Source organism: Nerophis ophidion, linkage group LG18 (assembly GCF_033978795.1).
Source record: "Nerophis ophidion isolate RoL-2023_Sa linkage group LG18, RoL_Noph_v1.0, whole genome shotgun sequence".
Lineage (NCBI taxonomy): Eukaryota > Metazoa > Chordata > Actinopteri > Syngnathiformes > Syngnathidae > Nerophis > Nerophis ophidion.
In genome coordinates, this window is record NC_084628.1 from 9,063,778 (window position 1) to 9,087,942 (window position 24,165).

At 39.4% G+C, this 24,165-nt stretch overlaps 1 protein-coding gene across 3 annotated transcripts in view; it reads right to left on the minus strand.

The window, feature by feature from the left end:
- Positions 1–11,669: 11,669 nt before the first annotated feature.
- Positions 11,670–24,165, minus strand: part of gucy2f (guanylate cyclase 2F, retinal) — a 71,937-nt gene continuing 59,441 nt past the window's right edge. For 2 of the 3 annotated variants that reach the window (XM_061878706.1, XM_061878707.1), the window contains 8 exons: positions 21,319–21,467; positions 21,076–21,239; positions 20,807–20,999; positions 16,199–16,373; positions 16,024–16,122; positions 15,865–15,959; positions 12,599–12,684; positions 11,670–12,175 (listed from right to left, as the gene is read on the minus strand). In XM_061878706.1, the coding sequence (XP_061734690.1) occupies positions 12,070–12,175; positions 12,599–12,684; positions 15,865–15,959; positions 16,024–16,122; positions 16,199–16,373; positions 20,807–20,999; positions 21,076–21,239; positions 21,319–21,467 (1,067 nt within the window). In that variant the 3' untranslated portion in view covers positions 11,670–12,069. Of the gene's footprint in view, positions 12,176–12,405; positions 12,480–12,598; positions 12,685–15,864; positions 15,960–16,023; positions 16,123–16,198; positions 16,374–20,806; positions 21,000–21,075; positions 21,240–21,318; positions 21,468–24,165 lie in introns of all 3 variants that reach the window. The other variant, XM_061878708.1, reaches the window with a different exon arrangement.

Here is a 24,165-nt window from a genome sequence, read left to right on the forward strand (position 1 = left end):
ATATAGTGCTTTTCTCTAGTGACTCAAAACATTTTTACATAGTGTATATAACGCTTTTCTCTAGTGACTCAAAGCACTTTTACATAGTGCATATAGCGCTTTTTTCTAGTGACTAAGCACTTTTACATAGTGAATATAGCGCTTTTCTCTAGTTACTCAAAGCACTTTTAAATAGTGTATATAGCGCTTTTCTCTAGTGACTCAAAGCACTTTTACATTGTGTATAGAGCGCTTTTCTCTAGTGACTCAAAGCACTTTTACATGTGTTTATAGCGCTTTTCTCTAGTGACTCATTGTACTTTTACATAGTGTATATAGCGCTTTTCTCTAGTGAATCAAAGCACTTTTACATAGTGTATATAGATAGTGCTTTTCTCTAGTGACGCAAAGCACTTTTACATAGTGTATATAGCGCTTTTCTCTAGTTACTCAACGCACTTTTACATAGTGCATATAGCGCTTTTTTCTAGTGACTAAGGACTTTTACATAGTGTGTATAGCGCTTTTCTCTAGTGAATCAAAGCACTTTTGCATAGTGTATATAGTGCTTTTCTCCAGTGACTCAAAGCACTTTTATATAGTACATATAGCACTTTTCTCTAGTGAGTCTAAGAACTTTTACATAGTGTACATAGCGCTTTTCTTTAGTGACTCAAAGCACTTTTACATAGTGTATATAGCGCTTTTCTCTAGTGACTCCAAGCACTTTTGCATAGTGTATATAGTGCTTTTCTCTAGTGACATAAAGCACTTTTACATAGTGCATATAGTGCTTTTCTCCAGTGACTCAAAACATTTTTACATAGTGTATATAACGCTTTTCTCTAGTGACTCAAAGCACTTTTACACAGTGCATATAGCGCTTTTTTCTAGTGACTAAGCACTTTTACATAGTGAATATAGCGCTTTTCTCTAGTGACTCAAAGCACTTTTAAATAGTGTATATAGCGCTTTTCTCTAGTGACTCAAAGCACTTTTACGTTGTGTATAGAGCGCTTTTCTCTAGTGACTCAAAGCACTTTTACATGTTTTTATAGCGCTTTTCTCTAGTGACTCTTTGTACTTTTACATAGTGTATATAGCGCTTTTCTCTAGTGAATCAAAGCACTTTTACATAGTGTATATAGATAGTGCTTTCCTCTAGTGACGCAAAGCACTTTTACATAGTGTATATAGCGCTTTTTTCTAGTGACTCAAAGCACTTTTACATAGTGTATATAGCGCTTTTCTCTAGTGACTCAAAGCACTTTTACAGTGTATATAACGCTTTTCTCTAGTGACTCAAAGCACTTTTACATAGTGTATATAGCGCTTTTCTCTAGTGACTCTAAGCACTTTTACATAGTGTATATAGCGCTTTTCTCTAGTGACTCAAAGCACTTTTACAGTGTATATAACGCTTTTCTCTAATGACTCAAAGCACTTTTACATAGTGCATATAGCGTTTTTTCTAGTGACTCTAAGCACTTTTACATAGTGTATATAGCGCTTTTCTCTAGTGACTCCAAGCACTTTTGCATAGTGTATATAGTGCTTTTCTCTAGTGACTCAAAACATTTTTACATAGTGTATATAACGCTTTTCTCTAGTGACTCAAAGCACTTTTACATAGTGCATATAGCGCTTTTTTCTAGTGACTAAGCACTTTTACATAGTGAATATAGCGCTTTTCTCTAGTTACTCAAAGCACTTTTAAATAGTGTATATAGCGCTTTTCTCTAGTGACTCAAAGCACTTTTACATTGTGTATAGAGCGCTTTTCTCTAGTGACTCAAAGCACTTTTACATGTGTTTATAGCGCTTTTCTCTAGTGACTCATTGTACTTTTACATAGTGTATATAGCGCTTTTCTCTAGTGAATCAAAGCACTTTTACATAGTGTATATAGATAGTGCTTTTCTCTAGTGACGCAAAGCACTTTTACATAGTGTATATAGCGCTTTTCTCTAGTTACTCAACGCACTTTTACATAGTGCATATAGCGCTTTTTTCTAGTGACTAAGGACTTTTACATAGTGTGTATAGCGCTTTTCTCTAGTGAATCAAAGCACTTTTGCATAGTGTATATAGTGCTTTTCTCCAGTGACTCAAAGCACTTTTATATAGTACATATAGCACTTTTCTCTAGTGAGTCTAAGAACTTTTACATAGTGTACATAGCGCTTTTCTTTAGTGACTCAAAGCACTTTTACATAGTGTATATAGCGCTTTTCTCTAGTGACTCCAAGCACTTTTGCATAGTGTATATAGTGCTTTTCTCTAGTGACATAAAGCACTTTTACATAGTGCATATAGTGCTTTTCTCCAGTGACTCAAAACATTTTTACATAGTGTATATAACGCTTTTCTCTAGTGACTCAAAGCACTTTTACACAGTGCATATAGCGCTTTTTTCTAGTGACTAAGCACTTTTACATAGTGAATATAGCGCTTTTCTCTAGTGACTCAAAGCACTTTTAAATAGTGTATATAGCGCTTTTCTCTAGTGACTCAAAGCACTTTTACGTTGTGTATAGAGCGCTTTTCTCTAGTGACTCAAAGCACTTTTACATGTTTTTATAGCGCTTTTCTCTAGTGACTCTTTGTACTTTTACATAGTGTATATAGCGCTTTTCTCTAGTGAATCAAAGCACTTTTACATAGTGTATATAGATAGTGCTTTCCTGTAGTGACGCAAAGCACTTTTACATAGTGTATATAGCGCTTTTCTCTAGTTACTCAACGCACTTTTACATAGTACATATAGCGCTTTTTTCTAGTGACTCTAAGGACTTTTACATAGTGTGTATAGCGCTTTTCTCTAGTGAATCAAAGCACTTTTGCATAGTGTATATAGTGCTTTTCTCTAGTGACTCAAAGCACTTTTATATAGTACATATAGCACTTTTCTCTAGTGAGTCTAAGAACTTTTACATGGTGTATATAGCGCTTTTCTCTAGTGACTCAAAGCACTTTTACATAGTGTATATAGCGCTTTTCTATAGTGACTCAAATCACTTTTACATAGTGTATATAGCGCTTTTCTCTAGTGACTCAAAGCACTTTTACATAGTGTATATAGCGCTTTTCTCTAGTGACTCTTTGCACTTTTACATAGTGTATATAGCGCTTTTCTATAGTGACTCAAATCACTTTTACATAGTGTTTATAGTGCTTTTCTCGAGTGACTCAAAGCACTTTTACATAGTGCATATAGCGCTTTTCTCTAGTGACTCAAAGCACTTTTACATAGTGCATATAGCGCTTTTCTCTAGTGACTCAAAGCACTTTTACATAGTGTGTATAGCGCTTTTCTCTAGTGACTCAAAGCACTTTTACATAGTGAAACTCAACATCTAAGTTACATTTTCAAACCAGTGCGGGTGTCACTGGGAGCAGGTGGGTAAAGTGTCTTGCCCGAGGACACAACGGCAGTGACTAGGTTGGCAGAAGCGGGGATCGAACCTGGAACCCTATAGACAATAAGTTGTTTAATTCATCATTTTTGGGGTATTTTTCAACATTTCTGATCATGTTCACTGCAAAAACTTAAATCTAAGTAAGATTAAATATCTCAAATAAGGGTGATATTTGCTTATTTTCTGTCTGATAAGATAATTCTTCTCACTAAGCAGATTTTATGTTAGTGTTTTACTTGATTTAAGGGTTTTGGTCCTAAATGATCTCAGTAAGATATTACAGCTTGTAGCTGAGATTTTATGACCTATATTGAGTAAAACATGCTTGAAACGACAATATCAACTGATACAAAGCTGTGTCATTAACACTAACAAGTTTGAAACTACTTTTTTAAAGTAATCATTTCTCACTTAAAACATGAAAAATATATTAATTGACTTAATTTAAGAAAATATTTCAACATATATTTTTCAACATATTGAGTAAAAAAAGTCTCATTTTTTTTCAACCAAGAAAAGTGCATTTGTTATTAGTGAGAATATACTTATTTTAAGGTATTTTTGGGTTCATTGAGGTTAGCTAATTTTACTTGTTTTGGAAAGTCTTGACAAGCTGAATTTTATTGTTCTATAGGCAGATAATTTTGCTTAGTTCAAATAAAATACATCTAATTTTTATATATTTTTTCTTGTTTTTGAACACTCACTTTTTGCAGTGTTGTGTTGGTTCAAAAATGTGCTGAACTCTGTAAGTATGATTAAAAAATATCTATTGTGATCAGAGTCATTAAAAAAATAATGCAAATAGCTCGGTTGGTAGAGTGGCCGTGCCAGCAACTTGAGAGTTGCAGGTTCGATTCCCGCTTGTGCCATTCTAGTTACTGTCATTGTGTCCTTGGGCAAGACACTTTACCCACCTGCTCCCAGTGCCACCCACACTGGTTTAAATGTAACTTAATATTGGGTGTCACTATGTAAAGCGCTTTGAGTCACTTGAGAAAAGCGCTATATAAATATAATTCACTTCACTTCACATATGAATAAAAATAGTCCTATTTTCAGGTAGAAGTAAATAACATATACATAAGTATAATAAAGAAAATAATACATAGCAGTCCTTAAGGGGGGAATTTGCTTTGGAGGCCCACGAGATCCAAAAGTCGCTGTAATGACAACTTTTAATTTAATTTTTTGGGACATTGCCTTGAAAGCACTTTTATTAATTATTATTGCAGAGTAGGGTTGTACCGATACCAATATTTTGGTACCGGTACCAAAATCATTTCGATACTTTTCTGTACTTTTCTAAATAAAGAGGACCACAAAAAATTGCATTATTGTCTTTATTTTAACAAAAAAATCTTAGGGTACATTAAACATATGTTCCTTATTGCAAGTTTGTCCTTAAATAAAATAGTGAACATACAAGACAACTTGTATTTTATTAGTAAGTAAGCAAACAAAGAGTCCTAATTTAGCTGCAGTAACATATTGTGTCATTTATCATTCTATTATTTTGTCAAGTGGTAGAAAATGAATTATTAATCTACTTGTTCATTTACTGTTAATATCAGCTTACTTTGTCTTTTAACATGTTTTATCTACACTTCTGTTCAAATGTAATACTCACTTATTCTTCGGTTGTTAGATACTTTACATTAGTTTTGGATGATACCACAAATTTGGGTATCAATCCGATACCAAGTAGTTACATCGGTCATATTCAAAGTCCTCATGTGTCCAGGGACATATTTCCTGAGTTTAAAAACATAAAATACATTTTTTTTAAATAATACAAGATGTTGTGATGCCGGACCTGTACTTTTCAGAGGCGGTATAGTACCGAATATGATTCATTAGTATCGCAGTACTATACTAACACCGGTATACCGCGCAACCCTAATGCAGAGCATCTGAAAAACTGAATTCGCAACAAGATTCTAGATTGGTGGGCAAGCTCACCTATACGTACAACAAAAGTAGTGGTAGAGTAAGCAGTTTTGCGCTTTCTCTACTCCTAATAGTAACAGTAATTCAGTACAGTATGAGTCAGTTGGAAATATCAGTTAAGGCCTACTTACTGTTGCGTAGATGTCCCGGTGATTGGCCTGCAGAAGATGCTTCAAGTTGGTTGTATTTTGACCAGAGAAAACGGAGCCAGAGGGTCGTGTGTCAACCTTGCAACGGTAAGATGTGTCCACATGTCTTCTCTATCGTCCAGGGGTAGAAGACATATTGAAATGATGTGCGTAACAATACAGAATAGGGACGTAACAATAAGAGAATTCCATACCACGGTTATTGTGACCAAAATTACCACGGTTATCACTATTCAATCAATCAATCAATCAATGTTTACTTATATAGCCCTAAATCACTAGTGTCTCAAAGGGCTGCACAAACCACCACGACATCCTCGGTAGGCCCACATAAGGGCAAGGAAAACTCACACCCAGTGGGACATCGGTGACAATAATGACCCAGTGGGACGTCGGTGACAATAATGACTATGAATGACTATTATTGTGGAATGTGTTTAAAAAGCTTTTTAAATGATAAATGGGTTGTACTTGTATAGCGCTTTTCTACCTTCAAGGTACTCAAAGCGCTTTGACACTACTTCCACATTTACCCATTCACACACACATTCACACACTGATGGAGGGAGCTGCCATGCAAGGCGCCAACCAGCACCCATCAGGATCAAGGGTGAAGTGTCTTGCTCAGGACACAACGGACGTGACGAGGTTGGTACTAGGTGGGATTTGAACCAGGGACCCTCGGGTTGCACACGGCAACTCTCCGACCGCGCCACGCCGTCCCCTAAACATCCATCCATCTCTTTTTCTACCGCTTGTCCCGTTTGGGGTCGCTGGGAGTGCTGGAGCCTATCTCAGCTGCATTCAGACGGAAGGCGGGGCACACCCTGGACAAATCGCCACCTCATCGCAGGGCCAACACAGATAGACAGACAATATTCACACTCACATTCACACACTAGGGCTAAATAAATAGACACACTGTTTGAAAAAAAACACTTTTACATTTATTGTGTTTATGTTTCACTGAAGTTTAGTGTTGTATCTGTTTTTAATAACTCATCTCTTATTGTTGTACTGTAAATATTAGTTTGTTTGCGTAAGAAATAACATCTAATCTGATTATGTATCACTTCTGGTGGGTGTTGTGTCTGTCCTACTCTATATAGCGGGACTTGAAGGCACCACAAAGACACCTCGTCTTTTTTCTGTCACACCGCGGTGAGGGATGTCTTGTTTTGGGTTTTTTTGTCTTATGGTTTTAATTTGAAAAGTAACTCTCCTCTCGTTTCAGGTCACTTGCCCTTCCTTTTGTGTCATCCGTCTGACGTCATCCCTGTTCTTTGATTGTTTCCAGCTGTTCCCTATTACCTTCATGTGTCTTATAAGCTCACTCCTTCCTTTGTTCTGTGCCAGATTGTCTCGTTTATTCGTGCTCTCTAGCGTCCATGTCTTTGTCCATGCCTTGCCTTGTCTTGTGCTTATGTCCCTTGATCCTGAACCCCTTTATGAATATTTTGAGTTTTCCTTTCTTCCTCCTCAGCAGAGTGATTTTGATTATTTAGTTATTCAGCCGCAGTGGTAAGTTTCAGTTAAAATTTTTTCATTCATTCCTCAACTTTTTGAGTGACTATTTTTGTTAAATACTTTATTTGATTAGGTAGTGTAAAAATTTTCATGGATGTTGTTTTGGTCCTCCTGTTGGGGCGTTTTTTGTTAACTACTGTTTATAGCATATACGGCGTCAATTATAGTTCGTCTTTACTTTTGTGTTTTCCTCCGTTCGGAGTGATTTTCGGTTGTTCCTTCTTTTTCTGGAATCTTTTCGCCGAGTAGTTTTTTTTTGTGATTATAGATCATGTTATTTCTTGACTTTGGAGGTAAAAGGAAATTGTCAAAATAAAAGCCTGTCTAAAGTCCCAACTCTGCATCTGAATCCAATCCTTTTATCAAAGCGTGACATTTTCCTCTGAGAAAAAGACCCTTCCATCCATTTTCTACCTTTGGGATTGCGGGGGGCGCTGGTGCCTACCTCAGTTACAATCGGGCGGAAGGCGGGGTACACCCTGGACAAGTCGCCACCTCATCGCAGGACCGATCATCACAATTCCGTGCGACGAGAGCACAGCTTGTAGGTTCAATGTGCACAACTGAATAACTGAGTTGCTCAGACAGTAATGTGTTTTATAGAAGTTTAAATCGGTGTATGTTGTTTTTAACAGAGAAAGACGTATGTCTCTTGTTTTCCTGTTAGTGTTTAAGCTAGCGAGCTGGCACCAGTAAGTCTGTCGTGGCCCGTGATTTTATAAAAAGTGCAGTTAGGATACAAAGCTTTGCACAGTACTGAATCTACACTTTTAAAGGTTTTTAAATGACTTGCTTTTAATGTCTGATTCTGGCAGCTCTGCCATTTTAGTGCTTTTAGATGGCCTTTGACACAGTCGGCCATCACAATTCTTTTACAGCGCCTGAGAGACTGTGTGGGTGTCAGGTGGACTGCAATAGAGTGGTTCAGATCCTACCTGTCAGAGAGGTCCTTCTCTGTCAGGCTGGGGGACGCCACCTCTTCTTCTGCTCCGCTTTTTAATGTGGTGCCCCCAAGGGATCTATTCTAGGCCCTATCCTGTTTGCGCTGTATCTCCTCCCTCTTGGAGAGATTTTTAAGAGGCATGGAATGTCTTATCACTTTTATGCAGACAACTGCCAAATTTATATGGCGATTTCAAAAGGCCACGGTCCCCTGACACCTCCTCTCAACTGTCTAATCCACGTCAAGGCTTGGTTAGCCCAGAGTTTTTTAATAATCCATCCATCCATCCATCATCTTCCGCTTATCCGAGGTCGGGTCGCGGGGGCAGCAGCCTAAGCAGGGAAGCCAAGACTTCCGTCTCCCCAGCCACTTCGTCTAGCTCTTCCCGGGGGATCCCGAGGCGTTCCCAGGCCAGCCGGGAGACATAGTCTTCCCAACGTGTCTTCCCCGTGGCCTCCTACCGGCTGGACGTGCCCTAAACACCTCCCTAGGGAGGCGTTCGGGTGGCATCCTGACCAGATGCCCGAACCACCTCATCTGGCTCCTCTCGATGTGAAGGAGCAGCGGCTTTACTTTGAGTTCCTCCCGGATGACAGAGCTTCTCACCCTATCTCTAAGGGAGAGCCCCGCCACACGGCGGAGGAAACTCATTTCGGCCGCTTGTACCCGTGATCTTATCCTTTCGGTCATGACCCAAAGCTCATGACCATAGGTGAGGATGGGAACGTAGATCGATCGGTAAATTGAGAGCTTTGCCTTCCGGCTCAGCTCCTTCTTCCCCACAACGGATCGGTACAACGTCCGCATTACTGAAGACGCCGCACCGATCTGCCTGTCGATCTCACGATCCACTCTTCCCCCACTCGTGAACAAGACTCCTAGGTACTTGAACTCCTCCACTTGGGGCAGGGTCTCCTCCCCAACCCGGAGATAGCACTCCACCCTTTTAATAATGAATGAGGGAAAATCTGAAATTTTAGTTTTTGGGCCAGTGCAAAATATGTGCTTCCCAAGGTCACCAGCCTTGGTGATTTTAAACTTGACAAACAAGTCAATGGTGTTTTAAAATCGTGTTTGTATCATCTTCGCCTTTTAGCAAAGGTAAAACTGTTTTTATCTTTAAACCTTTTTAAACAAGTCATGCATGCTTTTATATCAAGTGTCTTGGACTACTGCAATGCACTTTATGCTGGCATTAGCCAAAAAGCTCTCTCCCGGTTGCAGTTAGTCCAGAACGCGACAGCACGACTTTTAACAGGGGCCAGGAAATGCGAGAATATAACCCCAATTCTTGAGAGTTTGCACTGGCTCCCTGTTCATTTTAGAATTGATTTTAAAACATTGCTGTTTGTTTTGAAATCTTTACATGGACTGGCACCTCAATATATCTCGGACCTCTTCCAAATTTACACTCCTGCGCCCGTTCTGCGGTCCGAGAGCCAGCTCCAGCTCGTGGAGGCAAGACCAGACTTAAAACCAGGGGAGACAGGGCCTTCTCTGTGGTCGGCCCTAAGCTCTGGAACACTCTGCCGCTCCATGTTCAAACTGCTTCCACAGTGGAGTGTTTTAAGTCTCGTCTTAAGACCCACTTTTATTCTCTGGCTTTTAACACTATGTGAGTTGTGTGGTCCTCTGTGTTTTCTGTGTTTTTTTAAATTTTGATTTCTCTTTATTGTTTTTATTTGTTTTACCCTTTCAAATAGTTTTTAATCATATTTATTTTTATATTGTTTTTATTTTTATTCAGTCATTGGTTGACCTAAGGATAATATTTGAATAATGTTTATAATATTGTTGTGCAGCACTTTGGAAACATTTTTGTTGTTTAAATGTGCTATACAAATAAAATGGATTGGATTGGATTATCAATCTTGTTTTTAGATCATTTTAATTTAAAAGGGTAATACTAATTGTCAGGAGTGTTGTCATCATTATTACCAGTTATCATTACATCCCTAAGATATAGTCTTGTTTCCCGGTGAAAAATCCAAACACTGTGTCTTAGTAGTACTAGTTATGATTGGATCCCAGTCGTGATTTATCCCCGCCCCTCTCCTGCATGCTATTGTGATTGGATATATAACTAATTAGTCCCACCCACCCAAAACCAAAATGAAAGGCCTACTGAAACCCACTACTAGCGACCACGCAGTCTGATAGTTTATATATCAATGATGAAATATTAACATTGCAACACATGCCAATACGGCCTTTTTAGTTTACTAAATTGCAATTTTAAATTTCCCGCAAAGTATCCTGTTGAAAACGCGTGCGTGTGACGTCACGGGTTGTAGCGGACATTTTTTTCCAGCCCGATCCAAGCTATAAGTCGTCTGCTTTAATCGCATGATTACACAGTATTCTGGACATCTGTGTTGCTGAATCTTTTGCAATTTGTTCAATTAATAATGGAGAACTCAAAGTACAAAGATGGAGGTGGGAAGCGGTGCACTGCAGCTGCCTTTAGCATCACTAACACAGCCGGTGTTTCCTTGTTTAAAATTCCCGAAGGTGAAGCTTTACTATGGAACAGAGCGGTCAAGCGAACATGGATCCCGACCACATGTCAACCGGCAGGTTTCATCGAGAAAATGGTGGTAATAAGTCGGCTCTTACCGGAGACATCAGCGGAGCTTGCGTCCTGCTGCAGCTGCGTGGCTTCCCTCAGAGACACTGGCGGTCACCACACCCGTGGCCACACCCCTCCGACTATCAGGTACTATATAATCTCACTAAAACACTAGTAACACAATAGGCAGATAAGGGATTTTACAGAATTATCCTAGTAAATGTGTCTTTTAACATCTGAATCGCTCTAACTGCCCTCGCCTTTAAAAAAAAAATGTTTCTAGTCCTTCACTCTCATTATCCTGATCCACAAATCTTTCATCCTCGCTCAAATCAATGGGGAAATTGTCGCTTTCTCGGTCCAAATCGCTCTAGCTGCTGGTGGCTATGATTGTAAACAATGTGAGGATGTGAGGAGCCCTACAACCCGTGACGTCACGCGCACATCGTCTGCTACTTACGGTAAAGGCAAGGCTTTTTTATTAGCGACCAAAAGTCGCAAACTTTATCGTGGATGTTCTCTACCAAATCCTTTCAGCAAAAATATGGCAATATCGCAAAATGATCAAGTATGACACATAGAATGGACCTGCTATCCCCGTTTAAATAAGAAAATCTCATTTCAGTAGGCCTTTAAATTTGATTGGATTTCACCTCTGTCAATTATTTTCATCTTTTGTGTGTATTCGTCGATTAAATTGTCAATTAATTTCATCATTGTTTTCGTCAACGTGACTTTGTTTTGACTTGTTATTGTCTTACTTTAATCAGGGAGAAATAGGTTGTTGACAATAACTAAGACAAAAACTTTTAGTCAACAAAATCAACCCTGGTATCTATTATTAACCCTTCGAAGCACTTTTTGGACATGTAAAAATTCCACCTTGCTCATTATATTGCAACATTTTTAATCAAAACTGTACTTATCATGAAATGTTATAATTTAATGCATCATATTATTTATAGTTTGATATAATTTTTTATTAATTTAATTTACTCATTAATTTTTATATAATATGTGTAAAAATATACATTTCAAATAAATTACTCATATTATACGTGATATATTTTTATATTCATTATTTTATGTAATTATTACAACTTACAATGCCTCCGTAGCTTAAATTGCCTGTGTTGTCAGACTCAGAAACATCTTTATTGGCCAAGTATGTAACACACAACGAAGTTGACTTGGTAGACTCTGCTCTCTTAGTCCAATGCAAGAAACAAGAAAAACGCAACAACACAGCGAGCGTGCAGTAGCAATGCTCAGTAAAAGCTTGACTAATTTTCACTGCCTCCTGGGTGGCCACTCAGTGGCCAGTGAGTGCAGTGAGCAGTGCATGATTGAGTGCATGAGTCGAGATTGGTCCTACCAGGCAGGTCTCATTACATTAGCACCGTTACGTTCTGCTGTGTTGGCTGCAGGCAGATTAGCCAGTGGATGGACAATCCTCTTAAAGAAGTCCGCGTTAAGCCACAGAGGCGAGAGAGAGAGCGAAAGAGAGACGGCCGCTCCCCTTCTTCATCCCTCTCACATCTTTCCTCCTTTCCCACTCATTTTGTTCTTGTCCACTTGCCTGTTGGCCTTGCGGAAAAGGCTCTTGATCTCTTCCGTCACCATCTCCTGCCAATTGACCCTAATCAAGACAAGAAGAGCTTCGCATTATTTTCTCATTTTTAAGGGAAAACCACACTGCGAATAGAAAGGACGCCACAAAAACACAACACCAATCTTTTCCCAAATCCCCTTTCACTAGTTGATGAGATCAAGAGATTAATGGGACTGACAGATCTTAAGTCAAGATTGAGAAATCATCACCAGGACACACTAGCACAACACCAGCTGGCATGCAAGGTCTCGCTCTACCTCAAGCCTTTCTCTCGGCTTTCTTTCGCTCGTACGCGGCTATGTCTTCGGGGCTCAGGCCGTGATTGTCTTCCCTGGGAGTTCAAAGTGCACCAGTGGCGGAAAAATCAAGTCATGGGAACAATCGGCTGTGATTGGGGGTTTGAAAATGCATCTTTATCTATACTTTAAGACAAGGTCATTTGTATCTCACCCTGGTTTGATCTCTGGTGGTTTCGGCAAAGGCTTTGCAAAGTCCGACTTCCCCACCAGCCAGTAAGTCTCCTCAATGCCTTTCCCCTGGCAATGAAAAAAAATCATACTTGAATATATACCCACCACATCCTGCATAGACACCTACCTTTCCCCTAATAACACAAAAGTACTTTTTAATGATGACTCTGGCCCACCTCAACACCCGTCACTTCACATAGGATTGATTGAAATGTATCTTGGAATATTCATCTCCGTAATATCGCTAAAATTCGCTCCATTCTGTCCACTAAAGACGCCGAGATCATTATCCAAGCGTTTGTTACGCCTCGTCTCGATTACTGTAACGTATTATTTTCGGGTCTCCCCATGTCTAGCATTAAAAGATTACAGTTGGTACAAAATGCGGCTGCTAGACTTTTGACAAGAACAAGAAAGTTTGATCACATTACGCCTGTACTGGCTCACCTGCACTGGCTTCCTGTGCACTTAAGATGTGACTTTAAGGTTTTACTACTTACGTATAAAATACTACACGGTCTAGCTCCATCCTATCTTGCCGATTGTATTGTACCATATGTCCCGGCAAGAAATCTGCGTTCAAAGGACTCCGGCTTGTTAGTGATTCCCAAAGCCCAAAAAAAGTCTGCGGGCTACAGAGCGTTTTCCGTTCGGGCTCCAGTACTCTGGAATGCCCTCCCGGTAACAGTTCGAGATGCCACCTCAGTAGAAGCATTTAAGTCTCACCTTAAAACTCATTTGTATACTCTAGCCTTTAGATAGACTCCCTTTTTAGACCAGTTGATCTGCCGTTTCTTTTCTTTTTCTTCTATGTCCCACTCTCCCTTGTGGGACATGGTGGCCATGTACTGCTTGCCTGTGTATCGGCTGGGGACATCTCTGCGCTGCTGATCCGCCTCCGCTTGGGATGGTTTCCTGCTGGCTCCGCTGTGAACAGGACTCTCGCTGCTGTGTTGGATCCGCTTTGGACTGGACTCTCGCGACTGTGTTGGATCCATTGTGGATTGAACTTTCACAGTATCATGTTAGACCCGCTCGACATCCATTGCTTTCCTCCTCTCCAAGGTTCTCATAGTCATCATTGTCACCGACGTCCCACTGGGTCATTATTGTCACCGATGTCCCACTGGGTGTGAGTTTTCCTTGCCCTTATGTGGGCCTACCGAGGATGTCGTGGTGGTTTGTGCAGCCCTTTGAGACACTAGTGATTTAGGGCTATATAAGTAAACATTGATTGATTGATTGATGATTTCACAGTACAGTACATATTCCGTACAATTGACCACTAAATGGTAACACCCGAATAAGTTTTCAACTTCTTTAAGTCGGGGTCCACGTAAATCAATTCATGGTAGGGTTAAAAAAAAGAGAGAGAAAAAAGACATTGCTTTGAACTACATGTCTTAGACCAGGGGTGTCAAACGTACGGCCCGCGGGCCTGATCAGGCCCCCGAACAGGTTTTATCCAGACTGCCGGATAAGTTTGCTTAGTATAAAAGTGAGCCAGAATTTTTAAATGAAATAAACAGTTCTAAATGTGTCCACTAGATGTCACAATATAAATTATTTGTATCTTTGTAGATTATGCTACAATATGTTAATGCACCAGTTGAGGAAAATGAGCAAACTACATAAAAAACATCTTGTAATTTGATTTTGATGTAATTTTTTTTATCTTGATAGATTGAAAATTAACACCAATGAGTTGATTGATGAACATTATCACGTAATTTATTCAGAAAGTATAAATAACGACAAATAACGATAGAATACTATTAACTGCAACTTGTAAGTGTAAAAAAACATAATTTGTACATTTTCAGATTGTGCTTGTTCTATTTTTAACAAAGAAAACACTCTGTAGCCGTCTTTATTTTTAGGGTTATTGTGCCGTGATTTTGCCCCTCCGGCCCACTTACGAGTATATTTTTCTCCATGTGGCCCTCGATCTAAAATGAGTTTGTAACCCCTGTCTTAGACTAAAGCTTGGTGCTCTGCTAGCTATGACTTGGGTGCTGTATATTTGAGCATCTTGTTTTTCAGTGACTTAGTAGGCTACCTCAGCAGTTTTCTATTATTTTTAATTTAAAAATGTCCCAAAACTTTTGACTAGTACTATAAAAAGTACTATTTAATCCCATTACAAATACAAATGAGTAGAAATAAATTCTTCCTGGCTGATGAATTACTTTCTGTAGTTGTAAATACAGGGCCAGGAAGTACAGTCAACCCAGTTTTGTAGGGCCGAACATTGCGTGTAAAATTGTGTATTTTTGAGTACGAATACAAAATAACATCAAGTAACCAAATAAAAAAACAGGTGCCATCACTTTGATAAAGAAGGTGAGAAACATTTTTGAATTCAAGCAAGAACGAGATGGCGTTCTGTGCCCACCTACCTCTGCGCTCCTCGTCAACAAAAGTATTTATTAAAAGGTAATTTATCCATTTCATTTGCCATTTATAAAAACAATTACATAATTTGCTGCATGTAAAACTGTAAAACTCTCTATAAAATGTGGTTTGTGTTAATATTTTTGGGTGCCTGGAACTTTACATTATTTGTTGTAATGATCCTTTATCCATCCATCCATCCATCCAGCTTCTTCCGCTTATCCGAGGTCGAGTTACAGGGGCAGCAGCCTAAGCAGGGAAGCCGAGACTTCCCTCTCCCCAGCCACTTCCTCAAGCTCCTCCCGGGGGATCCCGAGGCGTTCCCAGGCCAGCCGGGAGAGATAGTCTTCCCAATGTGTCCTGGGTCTTCTCCGTGGCCTCCTACCGGTCGGACGTGCCCGAAACACCTACCTAAAGAGGCGTTTGGGTGACATCCTGACCAGATGCCCGAACCACCTCATCTAGCTCCTATCGATGTCTTGTTTATTGTTTCCTTAGTTTCTATATTTTCTGTCAGCACTCTTATTTTTGTTTCTACTTCCTGTTTGCCTCCACCACTTGCGGGCCTCATTTGTGCTTTGTACCTCAAGAAGTTGCTGATCACTCCCTATGCCAGTGCACGTCCCTGCTGCACATCTTTGTTTTGGTGTTACCTGCGTTTCCCTAATACAAATGGTTTATTTCCTGCTATTGTCTGCTCTTTCTGCATCCTGGGGTCCAGACAAATACCTAAATGGAAACTTTTCTTATGGGAAAATGTGCTCATTTTTTCCTACGAGTTGACCTTGTGGACCAAAAACTGAGGTTCGAATATATGGCATGTTTTCCTAACTACTCCACGTACGCACTTACTTTCAGCTCGGTCTTGCCCCTGACGTCTATTTTATAGCCTTCATGGAGAGAACGGAGGATCTTCACCGTGCTCAAGTTCACGTGGATTCTGTAAGCTGAAAAAAGACAGCAGACAGTTCAATGATGCACACACAGACATAAAAAAACATTCAAACGTACGCAGCCCGGTGGATTCCATTCGCGAGGCAGTGTTGACGGTGTCTCCAAACAGGCAGTAGCGAGGCATGGTCAGGCCCACCACGCCAGCAACGCAGGGTCCTATAAAGCACATTCAACAATCATCCATGCATTAGTGGAACCCAGCAGTTGACAGCAGTGGATTGTGTTGACCTACCCGAGTGGATCCCGATCCGTATCCTGACAGGAACGTCCGGCATGTGGCGCATACGGAAGGTTCCCACGGAGCTGAGGATGTTCAGAGACATGTTGGCGATTTCAGCCGCGTGCTTGTTTTCGTTTTTCTTGGGTAAGCCTGATGCCACCATGTAAGCGTCACCGATGGTCTCCACCTGGGTAACGTCAATATGTCAACCAGTGAGACTTTGTAGGTTTACCTTCTCCCACATCCCAAAAACATAATTATATGTATATATTAACACATATATACAACTTATATATACATAAGTTAATATACATATACATATATATATATATATATATATATATATATACACATATATAAATTACTACACACATATATATATATACATGTACATATATACATATGTATATACATATATACACATATACAGTATATACACAAACATATACATTGTATATATATATATATATATATATATAGACACATACATATATGCTGTACATACAGTATACACTTATATACACATATATATACAAATATCCATACACATATATATGTATATATATATGTATATATATATACACACACATATATATATATACTGCATGTATATACGTATATATGTATATGAATGTATATATATATATATATATATATATATATATATATATATATATATATGTAAGCATATGTATGTATATGTATGTGTATATAAGTGTGTGTTGTGTATATATGTATATATATATGTATATATATACATATATGTATATATATATATACATATAAATAAATATATATATATATAAAGTATATATGTATACTTTTTATAAATATATGTATATTTATATATACATATACACAACATATATATACATATAAATGTATATTTATATATACATATATGTATATATAGATATATATATAAATAAATATATATATATATATATATATATATATATATATAAATAAAGCACGCCACAAAAACACAACACCATATATATATATACATACATATACACACACACACACATATATATATATATATATATATATATATATATATATATATATATATACATATATATATATATATATATATATATATATATATTGCATATATAGACAAACACACACACACATATATACAAAACCCAAAACCAATGAAGTTGGCACGTTGTGTAAATTGTAAATAAAAACAGAATACAATGATTAAAACATGCCCAAAGATTCACACCCTGATAAAGGTAATTGGACAGTTTCCCACAGGATCACAATCCAAACATCATTTTTAATTTTCCTAAAGGGAACTCTCCTGAAGGAATCAATAAAGTACTATCTATCTATTGTCTAATTTCCATGATTGGCCAAGACACATGTGAATGTAAAAAAGGGCACTTTCAAACTGAGCACGATCGTCATGTATTAAGCTTACCCATGCACAAAAACCTTCTGTACGCCCTTTTTCACGGCAAAATTGAGATGTATCAAGAATAAAATGAGCTTGATACAGTGCGCTGCCTCCAGGGGTGTTGTATACGGGGGAGAGGTGATGACAATTATAAGGGCCCACAGCCCACTAGGGCCCAACACATAGCCCCCAGTAGCCTCTCTGACAAAATGATTATGCATACACTGAACTAATATATATTCATACGAATAAATGGGCGATGATCTCGCTTCCTTGGAATTAAAGGTGCTGTTTGCAACTTCGCCACAGTAACAAAAAATATAACAAGAACACCACCGGCTTGCTTATGTTACCATTACTGGTTTAACAGAACACATTTGACTGACAACTGTTTATATTTTTCACAATTACAAAAGTTTATGAAATAAACACTTTTTACCGGCCCGTCAACATGTACGTGCAGCGCGGTTGTTAAATACTATAAAACACACATCACCTATTTTTTGTGTGTTTAATTGAAAAATGTATTTGCAATCAGAGGTGTAATAACGTGTAGAAAACAGTGAAATGAAAATAAATCATAATCCTCTGACTTTTACGTGGTTAATCGTAAACAAGGAAACAAATTAAGTGTATCACACCAGGCTCCATCAAGAACACAAAAAAAAAAAAAAACAAGACCATTGACGGTGGCAATGAATGGTGTAGAAGGGCCCACACGGATATTCTTTTGGGGGTCCCAGAATTCCTAGCAATGGTCCCTGGCTGCTTCATGCCAATTTCATGCTTCATGTGCCCACATTTCTACAGCCGGTGGATACTTTAGTGACACACAGATGTGGTGGTTTGGGCTTTGCCAACATTTGACTTCAACGATGTAAAAATATTGTCACGGTTGGGTTGCATTTTACTGCGCAGATCGTTCTCCCTAGATGCAGCAGGAACTACGGAGGCAAGGTGCAAGTAAGGAAATGATTTAATCCTCATAAATCATTCAAAATACCAAAAAAAAACATACAAAACAAAAGAGAAGCGTGCCGATCGCATGGGGAGCTATGTCAAAACGTAGCACAGGAATCGTGAGCAAAGAAGTAAAAAATCATAAAACGTAACTGTTGCGTAAAGCAAACAAGAAAACTAGACTGAGTGTGGCCAAAAATGGGAATAAGTAGTGCCCGGCAGCAGGTGAGCATGCCGAACACTAATCAGAGGCAGCTGAAACCAGTCTGCACCCAGGGTAACCAAAACACAAACCCAGGGGCGTTCTAAACAGGAACTGTGAATTATATTTATATAGCGCATTTTTTCTAGTGACTCAAAGCGCTTTACATAGTGAAACCCAATATCTAAATTTAAGCCAGTTAGGGTGGCAATGGGAGCAGGTGGATAAAGTGTCTTGCCCAAGGACACAACAGCAGTGACTAGGATGGTGGAAGCAGGGATTGAATCTGGAACCCTCAAGTTGCTGGCATGGCCACTCTACCAACGGAGCTATACCACCCCGAACTGAGGGAGTCAAAAACTAAACAAAACATGATCGGGGCAACGAATCATGACAAATATATTTGTGTAATAATTTTGAGGATGTGTATTAATTCATATGGATCATTGTGCCACGTATTGCTGTCACAATGTGTTGCTGTGACTTGGCAAGTCGGGCGGACAGTAGCCGAGGGTTGCGGCACCTTTTATTTTTTATCTATTTATTTTTTTGTGTCCTGTCCAGCTTCTCAGGCAAATCATATTGTTGATGTAGATGCCCATATTGGCTCTTCAGATTTACTTTATAAAAGAGAAGTGTAGGATACTTCTCTTGTTGCCTTATTTCTATTTGACTTTATCAAATGTATTTACATTATCATTTGGTGCAGCCGGGCCGGAGCAGGAGGGGATAGAAAGAGAAAATAGGAAGACAGAGGGGGAAATTGTGGGGACAAGAGGGGGATTAGACAAAAACAAAAACAACAACAGAAAACACAACAATAACAACAACAGAACAACATCAGCACATTCGATATGTACAAATATGATGGTAAAAGTGATAGGGTTGCGGCACCTTAATGGCACTGGAGATAGTGGACGAATGGCCCGACTTTCCACAAGTAAATCTCCTGTGTTAAAATAATACATTGAGTAACCAAACAAGAGCTAAACTATTTTGTATCCATTTTGATTAACTGGTATGTTTCAATTTAAAAGATTGCTGTCACGTCTATGGGATCATGTTTTTGTTTTGGTCATGTTCGGTTTTGTTTTTGGACAATCAGTTCCTGTTCATGCACTTCCTTGTTTGTTTTATTACCATATCAACTCATTAGTTTTCACCTTGTCCTCATGTCACGCCCCTGTCCGCCTGTCTCACACCTGTTTTCACTAATCACCACATTATTATTTAAGCCTGTCTGTTTCGGTTGTTCATTCTGGCAACTTCACCTTCTGCACCCATGATATCCATGCTGCTTTTTCTCATTCCCTTGTCACAGTAAGTTTTTGTTATTCATGCCACAGTGCAAGTGTTTTGGTTCATGTTTATAGTTTATAGCCTTTGTGCTAGTCTTTTGTTTCATAGCCCAGTTGTTGTACTTCCGCCCTCGTGCGCGCCTTCTGTTTATTCCTTTATGAGTAAAATAAAAAATGTACCTTCATTCACGCCTTGCTCGCGCCAACTTTTCTTTGCCTCAGAAAAACAATCCACGCCCAAGTCCTAGTCTTGACAATTGCAAACCAAATATAACATCATTTTTGCATGAAACTCCAATCAGTCTGTAAGCAGGCTACTGTGTAAATAAATGTTATTGTAGTTTACACAAATTGTATTTATATAGGGGGTAATCAGAGTTAACTACCTCTTTGAAAATTTTAAGTAAGTTTTTTTAGGTATCAATAAATCAATAAATGTATTGGTGAAAAAGGGAATGTGGTTGTCCTTGCTCTGATCTTTTTTACATTGTTGAACGCAAAGCCCGAACAACCACCTTTGTGTGTCGTTAAAGTACCCAAAGCATGAAGAAATGTGCGTAAGTGAAGCATGAAGTTGGCGTGAGACAACACACTTTTGCATGCAACGTCAAAATTGTTATTAAAAAGGGCGTACGCCAGGTTTTTGTGCGTAAGCAAGCTTAATGCATGAGTCCCCTGGCGACCATAGGAGACTCTGAACAAAATTGTCTTGACTTAAAGCATGTGGTTATAGCCGAGCGTGTCCGTCTAACCTTGTAGACATCATGGTTGGAGAGAACAGCGTCAAACAGACTGTAGAGGTCGTTGAGGAGGTCAACCACCTCGATGGGGTCACTAAGCGACGAGATGGTCGTGAAACCCACAATGTCGCTGAAGTAGATGGTCACCTGGTCGAAGTACTCCGGCTCTACTGTGGCGCCTGTCTTTAAGGCCTCGGCCACAGAGCTGAAATGACATGGAGGACAATTGAGTGGTGTTGAAAACGTTTGCTGTAAAGCGGCGTGCGTTTTTGTTAACTGACGGTGGCAGCATCTCAGAGAGCAGCTTTTCTGTCCGTTGTTTCTCCACCTCCAGCTCTTCTGTTCGCTCCCGGATGAGGTCCTCCAAGTTGGAGCTGTACTGCTCCAACATCCTCAGCATGGAGTCGATGATGTTAGTCTTTTTACCCTTGTTGATGATTTTGAACTACACAGGAAGATGAAACAGAAAGCAGTTGAAATAAAGATGATGGTGCACTTTCTCAAATATTAGATCCTTAACAAACCCTGTCAAAGATCTCATCGAAGTCGGGTCTTCGCTCAGGGAGTTCGCTCCAGCACTGTTTCATCAGTTGGATGCACTCCAGCGGGGCTTGGTCTGGGGCCACAGTGGGCCGGCACATTGGAGGGGGCTTCTTCACCTTTCGAATGATCTCTAAAGGAGGAGTGTGTTTATATAAATGTTGGCACAAACACAAGAGAGTTCATTTCAGCAAGTGAAATGTTAATAATTAATGTGTTTCTTGTTGCTAGGCAGAGTTCAATGGTCATCATCCCATCAATCCAATACAAAATCGGGCAGCAATGCAAAACATAGCAGAGAAAAGACAGGAAGTCAGACTGACACGCCAAAAAAGGGGGTGAAAAGAACTTACAGAACTCCTCTGATGCTGACAACATTGATCTCATGATATGGACATAAATTCTGTTTACAGGTATACTCCCTCCCAAAATAGACATAGTACTGACTTTAGGCTTGTTTTCTATCAAGTCTCAGCACATTTTGGAACGCCCACTTGTAACTCCAAAATGTGGGCGGACCGACAGAAGACTGAAGGCAATTTCATATTTTATGTGTTTTGATAACTTCTTCATGCGGCGCCCCTAAAGGGACATGTGCAAAAAAAATTTTTGGGGGCGGGGGCAATTTTTATTTTTTTTTATACTTTTTAGATATGTATCTCTTGTGGAAAGAAAAATACCCCATGTCTCTTTAGGGCAAAAAAAAAAAAAAATCCCCCCCCCCAAAAAACAAACAGAAAGATTTTCCATGTCCCTTTAGGGGCTCTGTAAAAAAATAAATTCCCCATGTACCATACGGGCAGACCTAGGCAAATTAAGGCCCGGGGGCCACATGTGGCCCATTAAGCATTCCAATCTGGCGCGCCGAACATTCCCAAATATTTTTTTTAGATCTTTAGGATGAAAACTGTAGCTGCCATTATGATGTGCAGTGACGTTTTCTAATGACCGTAAGTCTTGAACTGTACAAAGCATTTGAATGGTTGTAATATGTATTTATGGATTATATACGAGTTACTATGGTAATCTAATTAGTTACTATGGTAATCTACGTCACAGCAGCTCAGACGAGGCACCAAGCAGTGGGGGTGGGAACCGTTTCCACAGACGCGGAAGGAGCTTTTCAAAACAAAGTTTTAAAGCTTAGTGATGTATCAGATGTATCAGATTGTAGGTGGGTTTATTTTGTGCCCTTCGTTCATATTTCACTTTTTTTTTATTTTTGTTGCGTTTCACTTGATTGTAAAATATGTCAATCGAAAGGGGGTGGGACATTCATATTTGGTCAATATTCAGTGTTTTATCCTTCATAGAAACCTGTAAAATTCATTACGTTTTTTAAGTCGGTCTCACAACGTTTTTAGCATTCAATCAGACATTATTGTTAAGTTTTGTATTAGTGTCTCTAAAAATATACATACCGGCCCCAAGACACGTTTTTTTTCTCTAAATGTGGGTGGCCCCCCGAGTCAAAATAATTGCCCAGGCCCTGCTTTAGGGGCTCCGTATCTTCATCCGGAGTCACGATATTTTTGCACAGAATTTGAAAGAATTAGCAAATATGACAGCCAGATGCATTATTGCAGGTTGTAGCAAAGCCATTAAAGAAGGGGTTTGCCTGCTCAAATGAGGAATGTACAGTATGGACCTCTACAGTCAAATTGATTCGTGCAAAGTGTGACATCCAACGCAAGAGGAGTGTAATTTGCGGCGATCATTTTAATGATTCTGATTTTGAAAAAGAAGAGTTTTTGGTTGGACATTCAAGCCAAATATCTTCAACTTCTTTGACGTCTTGCAAAGAAGCCATGTTTGTTCGAACTAGTGTAAAAGTCAACCACACATATTTCCAGATTATTTTATTTATTTTTTGCTCATAATGTGGACCAAATAAGTTTTAAAGTAATAATTGAGCCGGGCGACAAAATATGCAAGTAAATGATCAAAATATGAGTTTTATATGACTTTATCTACAATGTCTATGCAGGGAAATGGGCTCTAGTTCTGTTGATGACCCCACACCAGGAGGGGGCGGCATATCCAGACTAGCAATAGAAAGGGACTGATTTACTGAGAATCAAATACTACCCGTTAAGCTGCGAGTGCAATAAATAAAATAGCATGTACTAAGAGTGGGCGTGTTGTGTATGATTTACTAACACTGCAAGTGCAATTGTAAAGTGGTGCAGACTGCCTTACTTGATGAGGATTTTGCGAGCATAACCGGGGCTTTTACCACGGAGACACTTGATCATTTTGTGCACATTCATCTTATCATGGTCCTACCTGTGTGCAATGTGTTGGACTGCCAGCACATAACTATTATATGTAACACCTTTTCTGAATCGCAATCAAGACAACAAAAACATATGCACTCTGACAATTCTATGCGCACAGCTGTGGATCGGATCACCAGCGCATTTGTGTGTCTGGAATGACTCAAACACAAGACAATGCACAATAAAAGACGTATTTTCATGTAGGATATTGTGGAGGGAGGCGTGGCTTGCAGACCTACGGTGGTTCGAGGAACCCGGAGGAGAGAAACCTCCACAATTTGCAAATTGTTTCTTTCCTCCAGGTTCCTCGGACTACCAAGCACTGACATGACAGTTCCGGTTTCCGGTTTACAATGCTGTTTTATTTTTCAATAAAGTCTTTCGGTTGTGCTTTTCAGCAAGTGTTTGCTTGTCGCTGTCTCTCTCTCGCTCTTGCTCCAGCTCCACCACCTCCCACCTCCCCGGCCGCTGCCTTTTCACAGAGCTACAGGTGATTAGATAACCAGGCGCAGGTGGGCCATCTACCCACCTGTCGCTGATCTCGAAGCCGGT